Source organism: Gossypium raimondii, chromosome 12 (assembly GCF_025698545.1).
Source record: "Gossypium raimondii isolate GPD5lz chromosome 12, ASM2569854v1, whole genome shotgun sequence".
Classification (NCBI taxonomy): domain Eukaryota; kingdom Viridiplantae; phylum Streptophyta; class Magnoliopsida; order Malvales; family Malvaceae; genus Gossypium; species Gossypium raimondii.
This window is the reverse complement of record NC_068576.1, coordinates 6,804,794-6,830,452: the sequence shown is the minus strand read 5'-3', so window position 1 is coordinate 6,830,452 and position 25,659 is coordinate 6,804,794. Positions and strand designations below refer to the sequence as shown.

The following is a 25,659-nucleotide window of genomic DNA, read 5'->3' as shown; positions in this document are numbered from 1 at the left end:
TCGAGATAGGTGTCAGTAATGATTTATAATATATAATGTGCGACACTAGTATACTTGAAAAGTGTAAAAGGGCACCTTGGCGAGGTACACACTACCATGTATCTTAGATATGTATGGTGAATTATCAGCTTAAGTGTTGGATTGGCATGTTTCATGAATTTTTCAGTATGCCATCCTTGATGGAATTCGCCATTTGACGAACTCTAATGTTGATGAACTATAGGGTTTGGCGGTTGGTGCAATAAGATTTCTTTATATGGAAACAATGGCTCGGTGAGCATCGCTAGAGTTCAATTAGACTTAGTTGATTTAACTAGAGTAATGTAGATGACAGCTTGATATGTTTAGGTAACTGAATGACTTGTTTAGTTGGTTGCTTAAGTGTGCAAGCAATGATTTACCACTCTGATTAGTGGTAGTAGTTACAATTGGTAAGGGTTAGATTTCAAATCTTATTTTTATATAGAATAGTTTTTCTCATCACCCTATGATTAATCGTAGTATAGTTTAATAAAACTACTAACTAGACCCATTAGCGTAGAAATTAATATTAGTTTAGTCTCGCCTCCCTAGGGTACGATCTTTGGAGTACTTCCATATTTCGTTGTAAAACTATATTACAACTTGACACGTATACTTGTGAATACCGCCTTAATTCCTATCCTTAATTGTAGTATTCTCACTTTTGACACATAGATGGCACATCAACAATTAATTTTTTAATATTTAAAAATTAAAAAAAAGTATTAAATAAATTATTAATGTTACTAAAAAGTATAATAAAAAAATAAATTATTAGATGTAGTATCCATTATCGCGCTAATGGATGTATATCGCGCGAGCGAGCGAGCGAGCTTACTTTAGCATGTGGGGCCATTTTTCTTTTTTCTACTAATAATGGTAAAACGCGCGATTGCGTCCGCTTATAGACCAATATCGTGCGTTATCGACACAGGAGGAAACAAATTTGTCTTCGATTATATATTGTGAAGGAGGAAATATTTGCATATATTAAGTTTTAAGGTTTTAAGGAGGAAAAACTTTTGCCTCTGAAACTATGGCTCCATTCTCTTTACGTAGCCGTCTTCAGGCTTCTGCGCTAAGCAAGAGGCGTCTCAAATCCAAAGCCAAGCATGTAATTATAATCTTTTTCGGTTGCTCTTTTTGCTAATTTTCGTTGCCATATCTTGCTAATTTACAATTGATATGGGGATCAGGGGAGGAAAGGGATGAAGAACATGGAGGAAAGCTTCAAAAGATTGAAATCTGAAATGGGAGAAATAAGCGAGGAACAAAAGAATATCAGGGAAGGGCAAAGGCAAGTTAAAGAAAAATTCGGAATCATCGAATCCGAGTGCGAGGAATTGAAGAGGGAAACTAGGCTCATAATCCAGCAAAGTGCCAGAACTCAGGTTAAACTTGCTCCTTTTCTTTAGTATATTACAAATTGTGGGAAGGATTTCATTAGCAAGGCTCTTCCTTAGATCTTAGGGCAGCTTTAACCATGTGATGGGTTGTTGACAGGTTAAACTTGCTCTTATGTTCCGCATACTGAAAGCAAGGGAAGCCGGCGAGTTGAATACCGCTGCCACTCTCACTGAAATGCTCCGGTTGGTTTCTTAACCACGAATTCATTATAAATCTGACATTGAATCTGTATATGTTTTTATGGGTAATTTGTTAAATTGTATTAAGAAAGACACAAAAGCCTTATAAGCATGATGAGGAGCTCCCAACCGCACTTCACAGGGACCAAATGAATGGGATTATCATTTGATATATTGGAACTGATGGGGCTTTTTATCTCACAGCCAGTCTAAAAAAGCGCTACATGTTTCATTCACTCATTCATTAATTAATTTGTAAATAGACAGTTTTAACTCTTCTGGAATCATAAAGCCCCTGTACCTGATATTGGAAGGAATGGGTTCTTTTTTGTTGAGGAGGAGGAATACTTTTTTCCATGTTATAGTTTACTCCGGCTACTTTGCTCCTTGGTGCTTACCTGAACTGTTGAAGCAATGACATAGATAATACCAGGAACCAGTCCTTGAATCATTTCAGTCCTAATCTCTTGGAAAATTTGATCCCATGCCCTGAATCATCATCCTGTGCGAATAATTGATGCCAATCATTTCCCAATAGAAAATCCTTTGTCAAATGATTCTGCAGTTATGGTATAAGTGTTTGACCTTAGTTGCATATATTCTTGGCTATGTATAAATTAGAACTGCAGTTTCTGGAAGTAACTGCCTGTAGAAGAGGACCAAAGAGACAATAATATATACATGCATGCATATATATATTTGAGGACACCCTCTTGAAGTCTTGAACTCCCTTTGAAATTATTGTTTCAAAAATTAATTATTCCCTTTTGTGACAACTGAATTTACACCCTTTAGATATAAGTTAATGATCCATATGCGCAAGAGCAGTGAACTGCATTTCTACTAGTATCAGGAGATTCATTGTGTTTGATATTTCTGCCTTTTGCTCATGCAGTGAAATAGTAGGAAGAGAGAGGGAGGAAAGCAAAGCTGACATCTGAATGACTATGGTAAGCTTCCTCGGTGCAGCTGCTCCAAATGTTAAGAACTAGAAGTGTGTGACAATTAAGCGCGTGTTATCTTTCAGCATTGCCGTTTTGTTATTAAGTACTGCTAATCCACATCGTTTCATGTTTGGTATGTTAAACTTAGAACTTATCAAACCTTTTTTCTGTTGTGTGTCTAAGGTTGAATAAACAAAATATGGTGACTTGAAAACAACAGAAGTTAAAAGTAAACTAGTTATTGTTATGCTGAACATATACCTTAAATTGCCAACATTGTGCATTGTCTTGTTTGCTTTGTCTTTGTACATTGCTCTCGTTTCTTCTGTTTGCAACTAGCAGTTGATTTACTTTAACATTTTATGTTAAATTTAGTTACAGATGTACTCAGTTTATCCACTTTTCCCCCTCCAATCATACTTTTCTTCACTTTCATCTGGCCACAATTAAAAAAATTGAAGAGTTGAAATGAGCACAATTATGCGTCATATTAATGGATATATTATTTTTGTTTTGATATTATTTTTCAAATAATCAATTAGATTAAATAGGTAAGAATTGAACCCAAGTAGTAGGCCCATTTGCTGAAGTGGGTTCATCAATGCTCGATACAATGTTTGATTCATAGGTTTCCCTGTGTGGTAGAGTAGTGTAGTGTAGCCTGTGTATATGGTTGTGTGAGATTGAACTTGAATTGTATAAAAAAGGTCAAAATTATGAAAAAAAATTTGGTATTAGGAAAAGGGCGAAGCCCTAAGTTATAGGAATGGCAATGGGGCGGGACGAGATAGACTTTTTCTCGTTTCGTCTGGAAACTTGCTTGACATGAATTGAAGTTTGCTCGACCCCGACTCTTACGAAAAAAATTGCTCGAACTCGAACCTGAAATTTAATAGAAGACCTGATTCCGCCCCTCCTTGTCTCGATTTAAATTTAATTTAATTGTTTTATTTTTATTTTAAAGCAAATAAGAATACATCTATAATTGTTTTACTTTTAATTTTGAAGCAAATAAGATTTTATTTTTGGGTTTAGACTTAAAACTTAATATATTTATATGTTTATTTGTTCAAAGCAACAACTAAATATATGTGTATATATTAGGGGTATTTTCGTTTATATCTGGGGGCGGGTTTACCTCAAACCTCACTCTACTATTTTACTAATTTCACCCAATTTGACTCTCCCTAAACTTGATTTTTCAAAATAAAAATAAAAATTGACCCTAAAGAATCAAGTCCCATTGGATTTGGGGGGTTTTTTTTTTCATCCCTAGTAAGTTACAACAAACTAAATTTAAAAACATTTTCTCTCATATGAAATCCCCATACTATCACTAAGTAACTTGTGTCAAACAGTAATCAGTGGGGCAGAAAAGACACAAACTTGTTATGAATCATCGTTGAAGTTCCTCGCCGTGTATTTAACTATTAAATTTGCTTATTCACATCTCATTGTCTTTTCTTCAATTCCTAGACGCTTTTAAGGAAATTCTATTGGCATATATGGTCATTCCATTAAGCATATTTACTATTGATTAGTCACTTGTCTTAAGCACGATTTTCCTGAAGCTTATCTCTCATGCTAATATTAATTAATTATCTCCCATGTTAGATTTAATCCATTGTAAGATGCCCACAATTTATTTGGGTGATCAAACAAATTCTCTCATTTCTATTGAAACCAACAATCCAAATATGGTTTGAGTTGCGAAGTACTCCTCCTATGTACAGAAGTCGTAGTGCCTTTTCGATTGTTCCATCAATATTAATTTTTATCTAATCCAATTCAATAGCAATTGTAACACTCAGTTGATGGGTCGAATGATGACCCTTCGAGATTTCAACTATCAACATATACAAAATAATTTAATAACCATACAACAGTTCCTTAGTGTTTTACCGTGAAATCACAATATATATATATATATATATATATATATATATATATATATAAAACAAACTTTTAATAATATTTATCTTTTTATAGGGAACTGTCAATTTATCCTTATGCGTCAAATTACAAATTGAACTAAATTTAAAAAGTTCTTATTCATATGCAAAACAGAAGTTTAGGGTTACAAGTTGTCCTAGTATGTACACATGTTACAAAACGAAAGGTGACGTGCTCATACTAGACTTCAAGGATTCTGGCTTAGTTCCCTTGTTCCTACGAACAACGGTTTAGATTACCTGAAACATGGTAAGTTCATAAGGAACTCAGTTAATTCTAAAATAAAGTTACTTCCCTTTTTATTTCAAAATTAAAAATTTGTTACAGAATTCACTTAGACGAAACTTGTGTAATCATATTCCATAGCTTGTGCTTAGGTTTGAACAATATAGAGGCACAATACTTAATGTATGAGAATTCCTTCTATGAAAGATCATAAAGCATATAGTCTCTTCGTCCAGACTTGTTGCATATAATCTTAGAAGAAAACCTATCGAGGAGAGAGTAAATTTGGATTACTTGGTCAACAATCCTGTGGACACTTTTTTGTGGATTTTTAGATGCGGACTTTTATAAGCAAACTCATACATGCGAACTCGTAGAAGAAGAATTCATAGATATGGTAGACTTATACATGTGACTTCATAAAAGAAGATTCATAGATATGGCAAACTTAGACATGCGGATTCATAGAAGCATATTTATAGTTATGACGGTCTTATACTTGTGAATTCATAGAAGAAAATTTATAGATATGGGGAATTATACATACGAACTATGTCACAGACTTTGTATGGTGAAGTCCCACAAATAACTTTGACATAAAACCTAGAGAACAAGTCTGGTGGGCTTCCATAAATTTCATACGCCATAGCCATGGACTTGCTTATAAACATGCGGCTTTAGCCCTTAGACTCCACAGAGTCTTATATTTGAAAGAACCCACATAGGGTTATCACATACATGTGGGCATATATCTCCGTACAATCCAATCGAACCTCCGCAAAACTAAGAACATGTGGCAAAAGGTTCACAATATGACATTTCTTCATCTTTCATCCTCTATTACATACCTCTATACTCCGCATACATTTATTTTCATGACTAACAATATAACAAGCACTCAACTAAACATACTATTAAAAATACAATACAGATCATGCCAACATATCACCTATCAGATCATATCAATGATAATCTCTTTAGAAATTAGTTTGCCAGTGACAGTTCATCAAATAAGAAACTTGTACATACAACCAGACATGCATCTATAGATCATCACTTTGCATGATTCAAAAATACGATAACATCCCACAATAATTCAACCCCTCATCATCAGTAGAACATGAAACAAACATACAACAACAACACAATATTGATATACTGTAACACCCCTAACCCTTATCAGTCACTAGAACATGGTTACAGAGCATTACCAAACTTTACGGATTAAATACGAATATTTCACGACATTTAATATACTTATCAGAAACCAATTATAAAATATTCATATTGTCCCTTGTATGAGCCCTTGAGGCCCAATATACACCTTAAAAGTGAATCGAGACTAAACTGGATACTTAGGGAATTTTTCCCAAAATCTCAAAAATTTTCTTAGAAGTAGACACATGCCCGTGTGGGCGGCAGTGTGGGCATACAATGTAAGGCACACGGCCGTGTCCCAGCCTGTGTTCTTATCCGTGTAACTCTCTGACTTGTGTCACATTTCCAAATCACACGCCCGTGTGTAAGGTGCAGGACGGCCAAGCCACACACCTGTTTGCTAGGCCGTGTGCAAAAACATGAGCATTCTATTTTGAAATTTTAAAATGTATGGGACACACGACCAGACCACTTGCCCATGTGATACGCCGTGTGTCACACACAGTTGAGACACACGCCCATGTCTCTACCCGTGTGGATAAAAATAGGTCATTTTATGGCCACATTTCTCACCCATTCTTGACTTCAACTTAAACATCTCAAATTCCATACCTATAGGCCATAACAATGCCTTTAAAACAACCAATTCCTAGCTCTAACATTGTCATATTATCACATATATCTTAACATTCTAATTTACCACATTAATCAATTCACTCATATAACTATGATTTATCCATCACCTAACTAATCCAAACACATATATCAACATGATTAAACCACACATACTTAAATTAATTGGAAGTATAAACAAAATGTAATTTTAAACTTTTACACAAACCAATTCAGCCCTATACATGCCATATAAACCAATTATACGTTGCAAAAGCTACTGGAACAAGTTGGATAGTGTGGCTTGATGTGTTGATCTGACCTCCCAACTTCTCAATAATCTACAAAGAACATTAAACAACACAAGTAAGCTTAATGAAACTCAATAAGTTCATTGACTTTTAAACATAAATCTTACCGAACATAATATAACAATTCATTTAAGTAAATCATTCAATATACCATTCCTGCCAAACACAACTTCAATTAACGAATTCACTTATTTCAAATTGATAGCAATAATAACTTTAAATCTTCAAACATAAATTTCATACGTCACTTACCAACTCTTAAAAATTCAGAGAGCATCTTACGGATATGAGTACATCGTATACAGAAGCCCGAAGGCTGCACAGAAGCACATAAGTGCTAAATAGAAACCCATAAGGGTTGAACGGAAGCTCATAAGAGCTGAACAAAAACCCTTAAGGGTTAAACTAAAGCTCAAAAGAGCTAAACTGAAACCCATTAGGGTTAAACGAAAACTCATATGAGTTAACTGAAGCTCATGAGAGTGAAACGAAAAGTAAACACGAAACTTCGCAACAAATGCTGAACCTCATTTTACTTGGATAATTTACCGTCAATTCCTCCTTTGCACTAAACAACTGTACTCAATCTCGCGTTCCGTTCATTTCGAATATTCATTTCAATGTCATAGCTTTAGCAATAATTTTATTTTCAACAAATGATATAAATAAATACATATTACCATTCATCAAATTAAAAAATAACATTAAATTTTAACCACACGAACTTACCTGGGTCAAATTGTAGAAATTGTAGTAGTTTAGGGACAATTTCGCTAATTTCCCTTTTTCAAAATTATCTACGAGCTCTTAAGCTAAAATGTAAAATTATTCATTCATTAGTATATATTTCAATTTCAATTCACTTCACAATTAATACCCTCAATTTTAAAATTACAAAATTACCCCAACTTTTTATAATTTTTATAATTTAGTCCCTTATTAATTAGTCTACCAAATGAACTAATTTTTCTTAATTGAAAATTTATCTAAGTACCCTAGGCTATCTTACAGCCTTTGATACATAAAAATTTAATAGCAAACCCTAATTCTTAAATTCTTCACAATTTAGTCCTAAAATCAATTTATATTGAAATCACTTGATAAAATCATCATATAATAAAATTAAAACTCTAAATCCAGCAATCATCAATGGTAACTTTCAAAATTACCCATAAAATCAAAAATAATGAAATAGATAGTTGGACCTAATTGTAAAAGTCTCGAAAACATAAAAATTACAAGAAATAAATAAGAATTGAACTCACATGAAGTAAAAATATGAAAAACTAGCTTTAGAATCTCTCCTATGGCTATTTTTGGCTAAAGATTGATGAAGAAATGTCTAGAAAATCTTCCAACCACTTATTTGTTTTATTTTTCCTAATTGTACTTTAATTACAATTTTACCCTTAGTTCACACTAACTTGTTATTTCTCTGCTTATGCCGCCTCAGCTATCGTTTGTGTGGAAATTTTCCCTTTAGTCCTTCCTTATTTATCACTTGAGCTATTTAATCACTGTTTCTTTAATTAACAAGTTTTGCACCTTTTACAATTTAGTCTTTTTTAATAAATTAACTACCAAAACGTTAAAATTTTCTAACGATACTTTAATACTAACTTAATGACACTCAGTAAATATTTATAAAAATAATTATGGCTCGATTTATAAAATCGAGGGCTCGATACCTCGTTTTCTAAACCACATAACTTAATAAATTCTTATAACACACAATTTACTATTTTAAAAATTCTCCTAAAATTATTTTTGTCTCGTAAATATTAAATAATAAAATTCATGAGCTCACTCGTGGGATTTTGTGGTCTCGAACCACTGTTTCCGACACCACTAAAAGTTGGGCCGTTACATATACATAATACAACACCGATGATTTGAGTTCAGAAAACTCACTAGCAAAATACTTGGAGTTGACACAACTTACACCTGCTTAGCCTTCCTTTTATCCCTTAGGCCTTCTCCTTCTTGGTTACCTAAGCATGATAACAATATAAAGATCAAAACAAATACATACATATGTAATAAAACCTTAATTTATATGCATGTAGAGGACTTATAAATGCTAACTACTACTTAAACCATTACAATTCACAATAAATTATGTTGAAATTCTGAGATTGTCCTTTTTCTTTGATCGAAGGCTATGAAAAAGTTAGAAAGATTACCATTTTTCTTCTCAATTATTTAGGCCAACATATTAGATTCTCCCTTTCATGCAAATCGCTCTTTAATTTCCTTTTCTTATAGAATAAACCAGAGAAAAAGATGAAAAAAAAAAAGGAAAAATGAATACCAGAATGAACGAATTCACCCATTATGTAATCTTTTCACTATTGGTTTCCCTAATCCCAAGTCAGCCAATACTATTAATACACTTAATCATAATATTTCCCACTAAAAAAATTAGTTCTAAAGTAGTAGAACTAATAGTTGAAATCTAACTAATTACCACTCAGTTAATCAGATTCATGTAATTACACTAAGACCCCCATACACAGAAAGTTTTATAATTTGATACCCCAAATTACTGTTGTATTTATCCTTCAACATTTACGGGTGTGATAGCAACAATCCAACTTGTTTAACGACTTTGCACTTGCCTCCATTACTTGAACATGTATTGTTACCAATAAGCTTGGACCAAGCCAGACAATTGGCAATAATTTCATCCACATTATGATTCTCCATAGAAAAAAATTCACAAATTTCTTACCTTCCATAACCTCCAATAAATTGTGGCAATAATGTGCTCTAAGAAATCTTCTTAAAATGCTAAGCATTGTTTGTGTTGTCTAATCCAATTGTTGAGATTTTCACATCCTTTTTATTAATTTCGCTTAGTTGGGTTTGCGCGTCTCCACTGAATTTCCTTGCCCACTTTTAACTCTTTTATAGGTTCACCTGTAGAATGAATCTTAGCTTTTTCCAACTTCGCCTACTTTTAGAAATTTTAAGGCATAGTCTTCCGGGGGTTCACTTGATTATTTTTGCTTTTGACTATTTCGCATGGCATGCTCTCCTCCCAACTCATTATCCCCATTTAAGTCCCATAAATTGACAGTAGCTGAAAATTATGACTCCCATCCAAATTATCTTGGTTCAATGTGTTGTTCCCTTTTTGGGTTGATTTCGTTGATCGAATTATTCCTCATTTGAATATATGTACAATGCTCCACTAGTATCCATGTTTCATAACTCTTTTCTTCCACTTGCGCCTATCTTAAATGTACCAAATCCTACATCTGTTTATTTATTGCTTCTTCAGATTCTTCCTTTTTTTAATTAGCCTAGGGTACAAGTCTTGCAAGTTACCAATCTCACACATTTAAAACAAATGTTTCGTAGAGCTTCATACTCCACGCTTTGAATAAAGTTTTCTATTTTACTTTCAAAATTAGTGGCCTTCCCAAATCGAGACTGATCGCCATATGTGAAAACCTCCCCCTTGTTGCAAACCCTGGTGACCATGGTTGGACTAAAAGGTATTGGCCAAAAATGATCCAAGGCCCCTCAGCAAGAATTTTTATATAATCCTACTCCATATTAAACTTAACTGTATAATATTATTTTTCTAAATCCATCAACTAGATTGTTTGCTATGGCTTCCAAATGGCATAAGTCTTGTTGAACAAGGTGTTGAAACTTATTTTCTATCCCCAACAACTTGAATGCCACCGTATTCGGCATAATTCATTCGACAAAGGAGTAAACACGATCAGGGAATTTGATAGATGAAATCCCACCAATAAGATCAGTTACTACATTAGCATTTAGTATATCAATATCTTCCTCATCTAGTTTATCTCTATTCATGGGATTATCATTTCCAGTATTCATCCGATTGTTCTTAAAAGGGACTTCAAAATGGATCGATTGATTCATAGACATATAACCCTCATGAATTTATTGCTGTAAGTTTTTTTACACAATTTGACAGATGGATGTTGTTCAACAATGTTGGCCTGGCATTTTGGGTTTTTCTTATGGGTAAATTACACCAACAGTCACTTAACTTTGGGGTAGCTGGCAAAACAGTCACTCAAGTTTCAATTCAGTTACTCAATTATTAAAAAATAATAAAACAGTTACCACTAACCATTTTTCGTTACGTCTGTAACGGAGCTATCCTTTTCTGTTATTCACTTAATAGAAATGCCATTTTACATCCCTCTCCCATCCCCCTCCCCCTTTCCCACCATCCTTTCCCTTATCACAAACCCCTTTACTTTTTTACAGACCTCCCACCATTGCCTTATCCTTCTTTCCCTCTATTCCTTCTTCACCATCATCCCCAAGGAAAACGAACCCCAAGAAGGCAGCAATAGTGTGGCCACAAAGACGAGACCTTTACGCTATATGAACCATGCTTGCACGCTGAATGTTACCATATTTCCAAATAAAGCCTGAAACGAAATTTGTCTCAATTACAAAGCTTCGATTTGCCAAAATGACAAAGCTAACATGGGGAGTTGCAGTTTGCTTACTGAGTAGACCACAGAAATGAGCTCGATATCAAGACTCAACATCCAAGAGTTTGGGTCTCTTTCAAAATCAAAGTAATCAATGCAGATTGAATGGACCCAAAGAGGCAATAGAAGGAAACCAACGCTATCTGTTATGGATACCCTTTCAGAACTATATCCTTCAAATTTAGTAGGGAAAGTATCAATTTGAAGTAGCCAAATCATCGTGGATTATGAAATAGCATATTAAATTACCTAACCAACGATTTTTGCTAAAAGTGACAAAGAGGCAGTAGCGATGAAGAGGCCACCTATGAGCCAATTGTTAGATGTTGTTAACATGGTAGAAAGAGATGGGTGTAAATGCGGTTGAATTGGTGGAGAAAGTCTTGGCATAGCAGCAAAGATCAAAGACAGTTAATTATGCCTTATACTATAAAAACAAATGGCATAACAGCAGAGACGAACTTGAAGATAACAACAAGCACAAAAGTGAAAGCTGGGATTAAGTTAGCAAGAGCAGAAGCAAAGGTTGGAGAGTTGTATCTTACACCAATGATTACACAGTTCTGCTTCAGGGGTGTGTCGCGGCACCAAAAGCAGTTTTGGAATTATTGTATTCTATTCTTTATGTTGCGATATTGGACTTCTCGTGTAGCAACACAGCGACCAACCTTGAGCTGTTTTGGCTTTGAATGATGTCCTGTACACTCACTAAGTATGTTAACTCACCATTAATCCTCATTCAGCCACTAAGGTCATAAAATGACTCAATCTAGACTTTTTATTGAGTCAAAACTAAAATAGAAAAACAAACTAAAACATAATGAAATTGCTTGTATTTGAGCTCATTAAGTATGAAAACTAGTTTAATTTGTTACACCGAATTACGATAGATCACCTTCCCGTATATATATCCTGAAGCATGAAGGCTAAGTGTAGCACCCCTTACCCGAGACCATTGCCGGAGTCAAGCACGAGACATTACTTAGCTTATCACACTAATTCGAAGCATAAAAACTTGTTTTGAAAATTAATTTCACTAATTACAGCAAATTTGTCCAATCGTGCAACAGTTACTAAATTAATTATAACTCGAGCTACGAGACTCAAAATTTAATTCCGTAAATTTTCCCTGAAACTAGATTCATATATCTTCCTACTATAAAATTTTTAGAATTTTTGGTTCAGCCAATTAGTACAGTTTATTAGTTAAAGTCTCCCTGTTTCACCACTTGACTGTCCGACCTCTTGCCACTAAAAATAAATTTTCTCATTGTAGGATTTTCATATGAAGTTATTACTTGTTTCTCGAAAATAGACTCAATAAGGAATCTAAGCATATAAATTACTTGTAACACCCTTACCGAGATCGTTGCCGGAGTCGAGCACGAGGCATTACTTAGCTTATCACACTAATTCGAAGCATAAAAACTTGTTTTGAAAATTAATTTCACTAATTACAGCAAATTTGTCCAATCGTGCAACAATTACTAAATTAATTATAACTCGAGCTACGAGACTCAAAATTTAATTCCGTAAATTTTCCCTGAAACTAGATTCATATATCTTCCTACTATAAAATTTTTAGAATTTTTGGTTCAGCCAATTAGTACAGTTTATTAGTTAAAGTCTCCCCTGTTTCACCACTTGACTGTCCTGACCTCTTGCCACTAAAAATAAATTTTCTCATTGTAGGATTTTCATATGAAGTTATTACTTGTTTCTACAGAAAATAGACTCAATAAGGAATCTAAGCATATAAATTACTTGTAACACCCCTTACCCGAGATCGTTGCCGGAGTCGAGCACGAGGCATTACTTAGCTTATCACACTAATTCGAAGCATAAAAACTTGTTTTGAAAATTAATTTCACTAATTACAGTAAATTTGTCCAATCGTGCAACAGTTACTAAATTAATTATAACTCGAGCTATGAGACTCAAAATTTAATTCTGTAAATTTTCCCTGAAACTAGATTCATATATCTTCCTACTATAAAATTTTTAGAATTTTTGGTTCAGCCAATTACAGTTTATTAGTTAAAGTCTCTCCTGTTTCACCACTTGACTGTCCTGACCTCTTGCGACTAAAAATAAATTTTCTCATTGTAGAATTTTCATATGAAGTTATTAATTATTTCTACAGAAAATAGACTTAATAAGGAATCTAAGCATATAAAATACAACTCATAATTATTTTTGTACAATTTTTAATGATTTCCTAAACTCAAAACAGGGGACACCAAAAACTGTTCTGACCCTGTGTCACGAAAATTCAAATATCTTAAAATATAAAACTCCTTTTGTGAAACCGATATTTTTACATGAAAATAGACTCAACAAGATTTAATTCCATATATCATTCACCCTCTAATTCATTTTATACTATCCTAGATGATTTTTCAAAGTTACATCACTATAGCTGCTTGAAATCTGTTTCTTTGCAAATTTTTACTCTTTCATGATTTCCATGCATGATTTATCATCTAAACATACATATTACCAAACATATTCATACTTAACCATTTTAAAAGCCAAATATTATCACATACTCACACATCTTCCTTTAGCAATATCCTAGATACAAACATTCAAATTGACTAATCCCTATACATCACTTAGGTATAAACATTACTTAGGTACATGTCACGTTATCAAAAGAAAGGTACATCACTAAAGTTTCTCTGAAGTCGGGATTACTTTGGATGCTGGACCGAACACTAGTTTTCTACTAACCTGCGCACGGAAATAACCGTATGCTGAGCATAGGAATACTCAGTGGTATTACCATAATTCAAATTTATAACATTAATTGATAATTTATATACATTCAATTTGTATTTACAATTATTCATTAATTATCTCATACTTTAAATCAAGTAGATCATTAATAACAATAAGCAATATTTCAAATCTTGTATAAAATTGTATTCAAATTAACTCATACACTATTTCTTAATACAATTTATACCATTAATCTTTCAATAAACATTTAATACATTAAATCAACTTGTTTCAACAATAACAATGATAATAATAGCTATCTTTCAATTCGATTCGTTCATTTATAATCAATTTACACTTAAGATCTTTTAACACTCAATTTGTACATTAAATCCATAAATAAGTTTTAATAACTTGTATTAAATTTTCATATTATTTCACTATTTCAAGTCTTTTTATTTTCACTTCTCATTTCTCAACAATAGCTATTTCAATTTGCTTTTCTTTACTTATAATTTTACATCATCTCATACTATCAAAACCATTTCATGAACTATATCATTATCTATTTCTTGAACCGCTAGTTCATACATTTTATTTCCATATGTCAATTTAATATCTCATTTTGATTCATATTCAAGATCATTCAATAAAATTTATATTATCAAAATTATTCATTTACCCCTATTAACTTGACTCGGACTTTGGCGGATACACGGATCCCAACCAAACACACCAGAATAAAGAATCAAGATACAGATAAAGTGTTCGACACACAAGGTGCCGAATCGATAATTGATAACGATAAGATAAAGATTCGACACACAAAGTGCCGAATCGATAATGATAATGATGAGTCGGCGTACTTTTCCATATCCTATGGCATGCCAACTATATCCGACTAGCCCGACTAGTTAATAGGGTATTTAACTCACTTTTCAGTACAATTTTCGTCTTAGTTCAGTATCAATTATAAATTCCTTATTTCAATCAGTTTCACAAGATTATAGTAATTTATTACTTCAGTAATTTCATAATTCAATGCATTATACATAACAATATTCAGTATTTTCATAATTCACTCAGTACTCAACAATATCCAGTATTCACTAATTCAGTTCAGTATCAATCTCACATATCAATTTCCACTTTCTCAATTCAATTCCAATAAAATCCATATCAATCACCAATTTCAATATTCCAATTCAATTCAATGATTCAATTCAAACCATTTCAATTTCTATTCAATAATCACATTTCAATTTCACTTTCTTAATTCAATATTCATCTCAATTACTCACATATAATCACAATTCAATCTAATTTCATTCAGTTCAATATCGACTTAATCTCAATAATTATATTCACTAGAAATCTACTCCATTCAAAGAAATATTATCATACCAAATTTCTTACTTTATTTATTTACCATACATTCTAATTAAAACACAATAATTAATAATAATTAGATTTAAATTATGATAATACTAACTGAAATTTCTCTCGAGTCACTCCTTGTTCACCTTCTCTTTTCCTTTCTCGGACAATAACTCTTGCACGACATTAGCAAATGAGCTTAGAACCTCAAAACCTCAATTTTCTCTTTTCTTTCTTTCTTTTCTTTCTTTCCTTCTTTCCTTCTCTGTTTCGTCCATGCTATTCTGTTTCTATTCTCTTTTTCTATCTTTTATTTCATTAGTTTAATATAATAACAATAAAATAATAATATAAAATTATTTACTTAAATAATAAGTAAATGTGTAATAATTACTAATATATGTATTTTATTTTTCCACATGTCATCATATACACCATACATTTGTCAACAATTTTGTTTATTTAAAATATAATAATATAATAATATAATAATAATATACTTCAAAAAAATCTCAGATTTTGTCATGCATATGCCGCCTCATTTATGGGACTTGGCATATTTACCTATTTAGTCCTTTTAACTTTTCTTTAATCTATAATTAAACTTTTACCCTTGTTGCAATTTAGTCCTTTTTAATCAATTAACCATCGAAACATTAAAATTTCTTAACGAAACTTTAATACTACCCTAATGACACTTCGTAAATATTTATAAAAATATTTACGGCTCAGTTTATAATATCGAGGTCTCGATACCTCGTTTTCTACCCAATTTTCCTAATAATTTCTTTTAAATCACAAAATTCGCTAATTCAAAAATATTTCTAAAATCACGCTGAACTTATAATTATTAATTAATAAATTTTTCTAACGTTTTCATCAGATTTAGTGATCTCAAATCACTATTCTGACACTACTGAAAATTAGGCTGTTACACTAAGGGTCCTTCTTTCTTTCCAAGAAAACCCTAGCATCACCCTTCCCTTTCCTTCTTCCTCTTTTCTCATTGTCCCTTAATTCCCTATTCTGGCTCCATGCCTGCCATAGGTGAATTGACCCTCCAATAACCTCCACCTTCTACCCCCAACTCTTCCTTGTTGATTCCCTATATCGGCATACCTTAATGCTACGTTTGGTAATAGTATTATTTTTCATCATGTTTTAATATATGAGTTAGTAATAAACTAATTTTTAGCCACACAAGTGACTTGCTTTTGGGAAAAAGAAGAATATTTTTTCTTATTTTGAAAAGCTTTTATTTTTTAGGCATAATGACTTGTTTGGCTCTCCAATTTTATATAAAAAAAAGGTGTCATTCTAGCATTTTATTTAAATTTTCGCCTCATCTAGCCCTTGAAATTGTACTGTTTGTTAAATCATCCGTAAAATGGATTGAAAAGTTAACATTTGTTAACTTTATTGACGTGGCATACATGTGGACTGCCACATAGATGGCACATCAATAATTAATTTTTAATATTTAAAATTAAAAAATAAAAAAATAAAATTATAAAATAAATTATTAATGTTACTAAAAAGTATAATAAAATAAAAAATAAAAATATTCTAAATTTAAAAAATTAATTTATTATTGGCGTGATCACATCAAGAAAGTTAACAAACGTTAACTTTTCTATCATTGGTGATTTAACAATGTAGACTCAAGGGCTAAAAGAGATAAAAAACATATATTTTAATGAATAAACTTAATAATAAATAAACTTTCTATCATATTATTATATTAATAACTAAATAAAACATAATAAATATATTTTAATTTTATGTCCGTCATACCTTAATTTCCTCAAAGGAAAGAAACTTAATTTGGTGACACATATAAAAAAATTTTAAACATCGCACGAGAGCTTACGAAGGGAAAATGAACTCGCGCGCACAACATTTACAAAAAGTTAACAGTATTTTTAATGATGATTTGACAGGTAAACATTGTTCAATAGCGTTGGCCTAACGTTTTGGGATTTTTTTTAGTAGATGGCACATCAACAATTAATTTTTTAATATTTAAAAATTGAAAAAAAGTATTAAATAAATTATTAATGTTACTAAAAAGTATAATAAAAATAAGAAGTATAATAAAAAAATAAATTATTAGATGTAGTATCCATTATCGCGCTAATGGATGTATATCGCGCGAGCTAGCGAGCGAGCTTACTTAAGCATGTGGGGCCATTTTCCTTTTTTCTACTAATAATGGTAAAACGCGCGATTGCGTCCGCTTATCGACCAATATCGTGCGTTATCGACAGAGGAGGAAATAAATTTGTCTTCGATTATATATGGTGAAGGAGGAAATATTTGCATATATTAATAAGAGTATGTAAGTATGTATATATATGCATATGAAATTAAAGTAAAGCTAAAATAATAATAAAAACTAGTTAATGTATTAATAAATTTGTAGCGACTAAATGAAAGGAAATAAAACTAATAATAATAATAATAATAATAAATGATAATAACATTAAAATAATGAATAAAATAATAAAATTGCTAAAAAAGGGACTAAATCAAAATAAAACACAAAAAAGGGGGCGAATTCGAAATAAAAAAAGAATAAAAAGACTAAATTGTGACACGCGCAAAAAAAGGGGGGACCAAAATGGTAAATAAACCAAGTATTCAAAACGCTGCGCTGCTATGGACTAAAATGAAACAGAAAGTAAAATGTTAGGGCTAAATCAAAATAAAAGGAAATAACGAAATAGGACCAAATTGTAATGCGCCGAAAAATCAGAGGGACAGCTCGCGAAATATCCCATTTAAAAAACACACGGATCCTCCCCCAGGGTCGGGTCACCACGCGGGTCAGAGACCAAAACGACGCCGTTTTTGGTCTCTGAACCCTAAGCCCAAACGACGCCGTTTTATCCTGGGTATTTAAACCTGATTTGCTTCAAAAAAAAAACATTTCAGCAGCCACCTTTAAAAAAAGCTTTCTTCCCCCCCTCTTCAAATGTTCGGCCTTTGAGTTGCCATGGCGCCGCCATAGCGCTCGCCACACCGTCACCGCCTCCGACGGCCAACGAAGTGCTAGCTCGGCGTTCGAAGCCCTATCCCGGTGAGTTTTCCTCTTTTCTCTTTATATTTTCGTTAAATAAAAATAAAGAACAAAAACAGTGATAAAAAAAAAAAAAAGGAAAGATTGAAATCAGAAAAAACCAGGAAATCACCTTGGTTTCTGCTTTTTATTTCTTAGTATTCATAAAAAGGGAGAAGAGAGAGCAAAGAAATCAAAAAATGGCCTTTATAGCCGAGTATTACAATCGTTTTCTTCTCTTTTTTTTCATTTCTCTGTTGTTTCTTCTTTTGCCCTGGTTGTTGCGTGTTTGGTCTTTGTTTTGCAGGTGCTGTAGGTGCAGGTGGGTGAGGCGACGTGACCGTGGCGGTGCTGGTCAGAAGTGGCGGTGGCAGGGCAAGTGGGCTAGGTGCGGCGGCTAGGGTTAGGGGGCTGGGGTTTTCTTTTGTTTTTTTTCTGAAAATGGGTATTGGGTTTTTTAGGTTTTGGGCTGTGGGTTAGTTTGGGCTTGTTTTTGGGTCTGTTTGGGTAGTGGTTAATTGTTTTTGTTTTCTGATTTGGGCCGGATTGGGTTAATATTTTTGGTACTAGGCCCGGGTAAAATTGGGTCTGTACAGATGGCACATCAACAATTAATTTTTTAATATTTAAAAATTTAAAAAAAGTATTAAATAAATTATTAATGTTACTAAAAAGTATAATAAAAATAAAAAGTATAATAAAAAAATAAATTATTAGATGTAGTATCCATTATCGCGCTAATGGATGTATATCGCGCGAGCGAGCGAGCGAGCTTACTTTAGCATGTGGGGCCATGTTCCTTTTTTCTACTAATAATGGTAAAACGCGCGATTGCGTCCGCTTATCGACCAATATCGTGCGTTATCGACAGAGGAGGAAACAAATTTGTCTTCGATTATATATGGTGGAGGAAATATTTGCATATATTAAGTTTTAAGGTTTTAAGGAGGAAAAACTTTTGCCTCTGAAACTATGGCTCCATTCTCTTTACGTAGCCGTCTTCAGGCTTCTGCGCTAAGCAAGAGGCGTCTCAAATCCAAAGCCAAGCATGTAATTATAATCTTTTTCGGTTGCTCTTTTTGCTAATTTTCGTTGCCATATCTTGCTAATTTACAATTGATATGGGGATCAGGGGAGGAAAGGGATGAAGAACATGGAGGAAAGCTTCAAAAGATTGAAATCTGAAATGGAAGAAATAAGCGAGGAACAAAAGAATATCAGGGAAGGGCAAAGGCAAGTTAAAGAAAAATTCGGAATCATCGAATCCGAGTGCGAGGAATTGAAGAGGGAAACTAGGCTCATAATCCAGCAAAGTGCCAGAACTCAGGTTAAACTTGCTCCTTTTTCTTTAGTATATTACAAATTGTGGGAAGGGTTTCATTAGCAAGGCTCTTCCTTAGATCTTAGGGCAGCTTTAACCATGTGATGGGTTGTTGACAGGTTAAACTTGCTCTTATGTTCCGCATACTGAAAGCAAGGGAAGCCGGCGAGTTGAATACCGCTGCCACTCTCACTGAAATGCTCCGGTTGGTTTCTTAACCACTAATTCATTATAAATCTGACATTGAATATGTATATGTTTTTATGGGTAATTTGTTAAATTGTATTAAGAAAGACACAAAAGCCTTATAAGCATGATGAGGAGCTCCCAACCGCACTTCACAGGGACCAAATGAATGGGATTATCGTTTGATATATTGGAACTGATGGGGCTTTTTAACTCACAGCCAGTCTAAAAAAGTGCTACATGTTTCATTCACTCATTCATTAATTAATTTGTAAATGGACAGTTTTAACTCTTCTGGAATCATAAAGCCCCTGTACCTGATATTGGAAGGAATGGGTTCTTTTTTGTTGAGGAGGAGGAATACTTTTTTCCATGTTATAGTTTACTCCGGCTACTTTGCTCCTTGGTGCTTACCTGAACTGTTGAAGCAATGACATAGATAATACCAGGAACCAGTCCTTGAATCATTTCAGTCCTAATCTCTTGGAAAATTTGATCCCATGCCCTGAATCATCATCCTGTGCGAATAATTGATGCCAATCATTTCCCAATAGAAAATCCTTTGTCAAATGATTCTGCAGTTATGGTATAAGTGTTTGACCTTAGTTGCATATATTCTTGGCTATGTATAAATTAGAACTGCAGTTTCTGGAAGTAACTGCCTGTAGAAGAGGACCAAAGAGACAGTAATATATACATGCATGCATATATATATTTGAGGACACCCTCTTGAAGTCTTGAACTCCCTTTGAAACGATTGTTTCAAAAGTTAATTATACCCTTTTGTGACAACTGAATTTACACCCTTTAGATATAAGTTAATGATCCATATGCGCAAGAGCAGTGAACTGCATTTCTACTAGTATCAGGAGATTCATTGTGTTTGATATTTCTGCCTTTTGCTCATGCAGTGAAATAGTAGGAAGAGAGAGGGAGGAAAGCAAAGCTGACATCTGAATGACTATGGTAAGCTTCCTCGGTGCAGCTGCTCCAAATGTTAAGAACTAGAAGTGTGTGACAATTAAGCGCGTGTTATCTTTCAGCATTGCCGTTTTGTTATTAAGTACTGCTAATCTACGTCGTTTCTTGTTTGGTATGTTAAACTTAGAACTTATCAAACCTTTTTTCTGTTGTGTGTCTAAGGTTGAATAAACAAAATATGGTGACTTGAAAACAACAGAAGTTAAAAGTAAACTAGTTATTGTTATGCTGAACATATACCTTAAATTGCCAACATTGTGCATTGTCTTGTTTGCTTCGTCTTTGTACATTGCTCTCGTTTCTTCTGTTTGCAACTAGCAGTTGATTTACTTTAACATTTTATGTTAAATTTAGTTACATATGTACTCAGTTTATCCACTTTTCCCCCTCCTATCATACTTTTCTTCACTTTCATCTGGCCACAATTAAAAAAATTGAAGAGTTGAAATGAGCACAATTATGCGTCATATTAATGGATATATTATTTTTGTTTTGATATTATTTTTCAAATAATCAATTAGATTAAATAGGTAAGAATTGAACCCAAGTAGTAGGCCCATTTGCTGAAGTGGGTTCATCAATGCTCGATACAATGTTTGATTCATAGGTTTCCCTGTGTGGTAGTGTAGTGTAGTGTAGCCTGTGTATATGGTTGTGTGAGATTGAACTTGAATTGTATAAAAAAGGTCAAAATTATGGTATTGGGAAAAGGGCGAAGCCCTAAATTATAGGGAAAGGGCGAAGCTTAAGTACTAGAAAGCTTACACTAGGAATTTAGAATAGGGGCTACTACTAAATTCCCAAATAACGCATTGAATTATGTCCACAAGCAATTATTCCGAACACTCACCATGCTTTTGCTGAAAAGTTGAAAGCCCAAACTTGCTATTCCTTGTTTTTATCTCTACTCGTAGAAGGTCGTAAAGAATCCGAAGCTTCAACACAATAAGAATTTACACAACAATACATTCAAAAATCAGCTAAGGACTCAGCACAAGCAATCATTAATCTAAGCTTAAGTTATGTTCTCATGTTGTCGAAACCTTTAACATAACCGACTTGAAATCCAAATATCTCGATCTACACTTAATCTTTTCGCCTAAAACAAGTTTTATTCAACTAATTATTCAACTACGACTAATTTCCAACCTTTAAACTACAATATAATACTCAATTCATAGTATTGACTTTTTCGACATGTTTTACGGCTATTTTTCGAAAACTCATTAAAACTAAAGAAATTTTTAACGAAACTTTAAAGTAAGTTTAGAAACCCTCTAATCATGTCAAAACAAGTTGAAAAACACTTTGAAATCACGTTTTTACTCAAAATCCCGAAATCCACCATTAACAACTAAATTTTCGTGTTTTATTCAAAACATGCGATTTAATGGCTAAAAATTTATTTTTAAAGACTAAATAACATTTAAAATTAATAGAAGGGTAAATTACACCAACAATCATTCAATTTTGGGGTAGCTAACAAAACAGTCACCTAGGTTTCATTTTAGTCACTCAACTTTTTAAAAAATAACAAAACAGTCACTAACATTATCAAAAAGTGACAAAACAATTACATAAGTTTCATTTTAGTCACTCAAATTTTAAAAAATAACAAAACAATCACTAACGTTATCAAAAAGTGACAAAACAGTCACTAATTAACAGTTTTTGTTAGTGTCTCAACGGAATCGCTGATATGGCAAGTTAACTAGCTGATGAGGCTGGTTAACTTGCCACGTTGGATGTCCATAGTGAAACCCACCCAAATTAAGAAGAAATTGAAAAAAAACTCCTTAATAACAAAGAAGAAAAAGAAGAAGAAGAAAGCATCGAATGATTTGCTAAGGTTTGAAATTTATACTTACAGGCGGCATTCGACACCGGTGCCATGGTTACAAAAGGACAACTGAAAACGATATCAAGCTTATCCATTCGCTTCTTAGGAGTAGGCTTTGCTCTTGATTTCCTCTTTCCCATCCTTAAATCCCTTCAACACATCAAATTACAACCAAAATCAACATGAAATTTTCCAGAATTTTGCAACAAATTTAAAGTTCTTACTAGAAATCATATTCAAATTTCAAACCCTAGAAAATCATTCGATTTTTTAAATTTCAAACCCTAAAGATAAATAATTAGGTTAAGCAGCAAAAAAATCTATTTTTCTTAAATTTTCTTTCTCCGAAAAATAGAACGCAACAGAAAAAATTGGGTTTTTTTTTCTCCTTCTTCTCTATTATTAAGTTTTTTTTTTCAATTTCTTCTTAAATTGGGTGGGTTTCAACTGTGGACATCAAACGTAGCAAGTTAACTGGCCACATCAGCCAGTTAACTTGCCACATCAGCGGTCTTGTTAAGACACTAACGAAAACTATTAATTAGTGATTGTTTTGTCACTTTTTTATAACGTTGGTGATTTTTTTGTTATTTTTTAAAAGTTGAGTGACTGAAATGAAACCTAGGTGACTGTTTTCTTGGCTACCCCAAAGTTGAGTAACTGTTGGTGTAATTTACCCTTAATAGAAAGATGAATGGTTACCTTAGTTGGAAGGAAAATAACTTTTTTAGAAAACCTGGAAATCCAGACACGAAGAAGGTGATGAAATCTATGGAGTTTTTTAGTGTTTTCTTGAATATTTATGAAGGTAATTGACTTGGGGAATGATAGAAATAAAAATATTGGAGTTTGGGAACCAAAACTTGAATGAGAATAGCTTGGAAAACAAGGGAAGACAACCATAAAGGATGGAGAAGACTTAAATGGGTTTTGTGAATATAAAGGGGGAAAAGAGGGTGAAAATTAAAATTTGGTTTAATTACCTTTTAAAAATTGACAATTTAAACCCTTTTACAAATAAATCCTTATTTCAAAATTAATGATATTTTAAACATTTTTTTCAAAAATTGACTTGATTTTTTAAAAACCATAGACAAAAACATTACTGATATACCATGTCGCAAAAATTCAGAACACTCTAAGACTAAAATTCCTAAAATACCCTTAAAACTCCTATGCTTTATTTTGTGGTGTTACATTCAGGTCTCGTAGTGGCGGCAAAATTTGTTGCCGCCACCCGAACTGCTACATCGTTCAGTTTGATTCGTGCATATCCACTGTTGCGTACACTACCAAACATCACCTTGGCATACCACATCTCCTAATTGGTCAACATTTTTAGCGTGATGCAATATATGATATCGGTGTCGATGTACTGCATCCATTCAAACTGAAAAGTAGAATTGTAAATATTGTTATGTACGATTTTTTTTTACAAATCATAATGTAATTAATATATGTTCAAAAGAATAAGTAACTAACCTCGAGCAGTCTCACGTAACTCAACTCATTGTTCTACCTGTACAAGCGATATGTTAGTTGAAACGTATAATAAATAAATAAAATTTACTATACAAACTACGTACTTATTAATAAATGATGTTTATCTCATTACCAACGGGATTATGTATGGGCCAGTCACTTTGGGATATAGAAACGGTAGTTGCCACCAGGCCTATGACTGTAGCAGGAGCAGGCAACAATCGATCGATATCATATTCGGTATCGGGGCTCGGCACATCTCTCGACGTGGACAAGATGGGAGATCCCCAACTTAGTTTTCCATACTCATTGAAGTCCACTAGATGTAGTAGTCACCTTACGTGCACCAAATTTTGAGATTTGTCAAGCATTAAAATGCCCCCGATTAACCTTATGATGAATGCTCAAGCGTATTATTTTATGTCCTCCTTTGTTCGATCTTTAAGGAGCTCGTCGAAATTATCCTCCAACCAGTTTTACTCGAAATGACCTAAAAGTGCACTTGAGGAGTTTAGCGACCACGCTTGTACCTGTACGGCTCTTTCTTTCACTTTGAAAACCGAGTTGGAATGCTTTTAGAATAGAATGCTTCATAACCTCACCCTTTCCATCGTTAACACTCCTCCTTAAGCTTCGCTAAAGCGACTACGTACCTCGCTGCTGCTAAGTGTGAATATCCTGAGGCTATCGATAGTAGGCAGAGGACTATAACATAGAAGAATGGCTACCCGGGCCAAGAAGGGTGATCCATTAGCACGCACCTAGCAAGTCAAGAGTCTGATCAACATTCACTGTGAATAATTTGTGGATCATGGAAGCCGAAGTGAATATTTTGTCCAAGTTATACAATTTCTTGGAGCGTAGAAAAAGCTTCTGATTTTGATGAATTCGAAACATCTCTTTTCCATTTAGAATAGAAGGAAGAAGTGCCCTTACCGCTAGTGCTTGCAATAGCTCGTTTCCTTTCTTTCATACCCAAATTCAACTGTATAAGTTGAGGATCCACCATTGATTGGTACTGAATCCGGTGGATTATTGATCACAAATCGCTTGTTATCGCACTGTCCTTCCTTGCTTGACTGCCTTTTCACACTCATACTAGGAGTCAAAGAATGAACTCTTTACTGAGCTATTGCATAAGAGAGAGCAGAGCTCTTTCTATAGTATGAGATATCCTCCCACATATAGAAGTTGAAACATCCTCTTCTGGAACTCACACATCCAATTCTGGTCCATCCACTGCTTCTTCTATTGAAGAATGTGCTATATGCTTAACACAGGACTCTAAAATTACTTTTCACTACGTGGTCACTGACCCATCCACCAACAGATCGAGTTGTAGCGTTACGTCCTCAAGTGTGATTGTACACTCGTCGCATGGAAGGTGGAAAGTGTG

General features: G+C 33.4%; 1 protein-coding gene across 3 annotated transcripts; it reads left to right on the top strand.

Annotated features, from left to right (window-relative positions):
* Positions 1 to 966: 966 nt before the first annotated feature.
* Positions 967 to 21,228, top strand: LOC105763065 (uncharacterized). Of its 3 annotated transcripts, none has more exons than XM_012581117.2 (4): positions 967 to 1,135; positions 1,218 to 1,412; positions 1,525 to 1,610; positions 2,503 to 2,859. In XM_012581117.2, the coding sequence occupies exons 1-4, from the start codon at positions 1,058 to 1,060 to the stop codon at positions 2,546 to 2,548; spliced, it is 405 nt and encodes a 134-aa protein (XP_012436571.1). In that variant the 5' UTR covers positions 967 to 1,057; the 3' UTR covers positions 2,549 to 2,859. The 3 variants fall into 3 exon arrangements, with proteins under 3 accessions (XP_012436571.1, XP_052481068.1, XP_012436570.1); XM_052625108.1 differs by lacking the exons at positions 1,218 to 1,412; positions 1,525 to 1,610; positions 2,503 to 2,859 and adding exons at positions 19,586 to 19,780; positions 19,894 to 19,979; positions 20,872 to 21,228 and having other exon boundaries at positions 969 to 1,135; XM_012581116.2 differs by lacking the exons at positions 967 to 1,135; positions 1,218 to 1,412; positions 1,525 to 1,610; positions 2,503 to 2,859 and adding exons at positions 18,589 to 19,503; positions 19,586 to 19,780; positions 19,894 to 19,979; positions 20,872 to 21,228.
* Positions 21,229 to 25,659: the final 4,431 nt, after the last annotated feature.

Coding starts and splice junctions, on each gene's coding strand:
- LOC105763065 (XM_052625108.1), top strand. CDS start 1,058: ATGGCTCCATTCTCTTTACGTAGCCGTCTTCAGGCTTCTGCGCTAAGC. Junction 19,781..19,893: donor AGCAAAGTGCCAGAACTCAG/GTTAAACTTGCT, acceptor GGTTGTTGACAG/GTTAAACTTGCTCTTATGTT. Junction 19,980..20,871: donor ACTCTCACTGAAATGCTCCG/GTTGGTTTCTTA, acceptor TTGCTCATGCAG/TGAAATAGTAGGAAGAGAGA.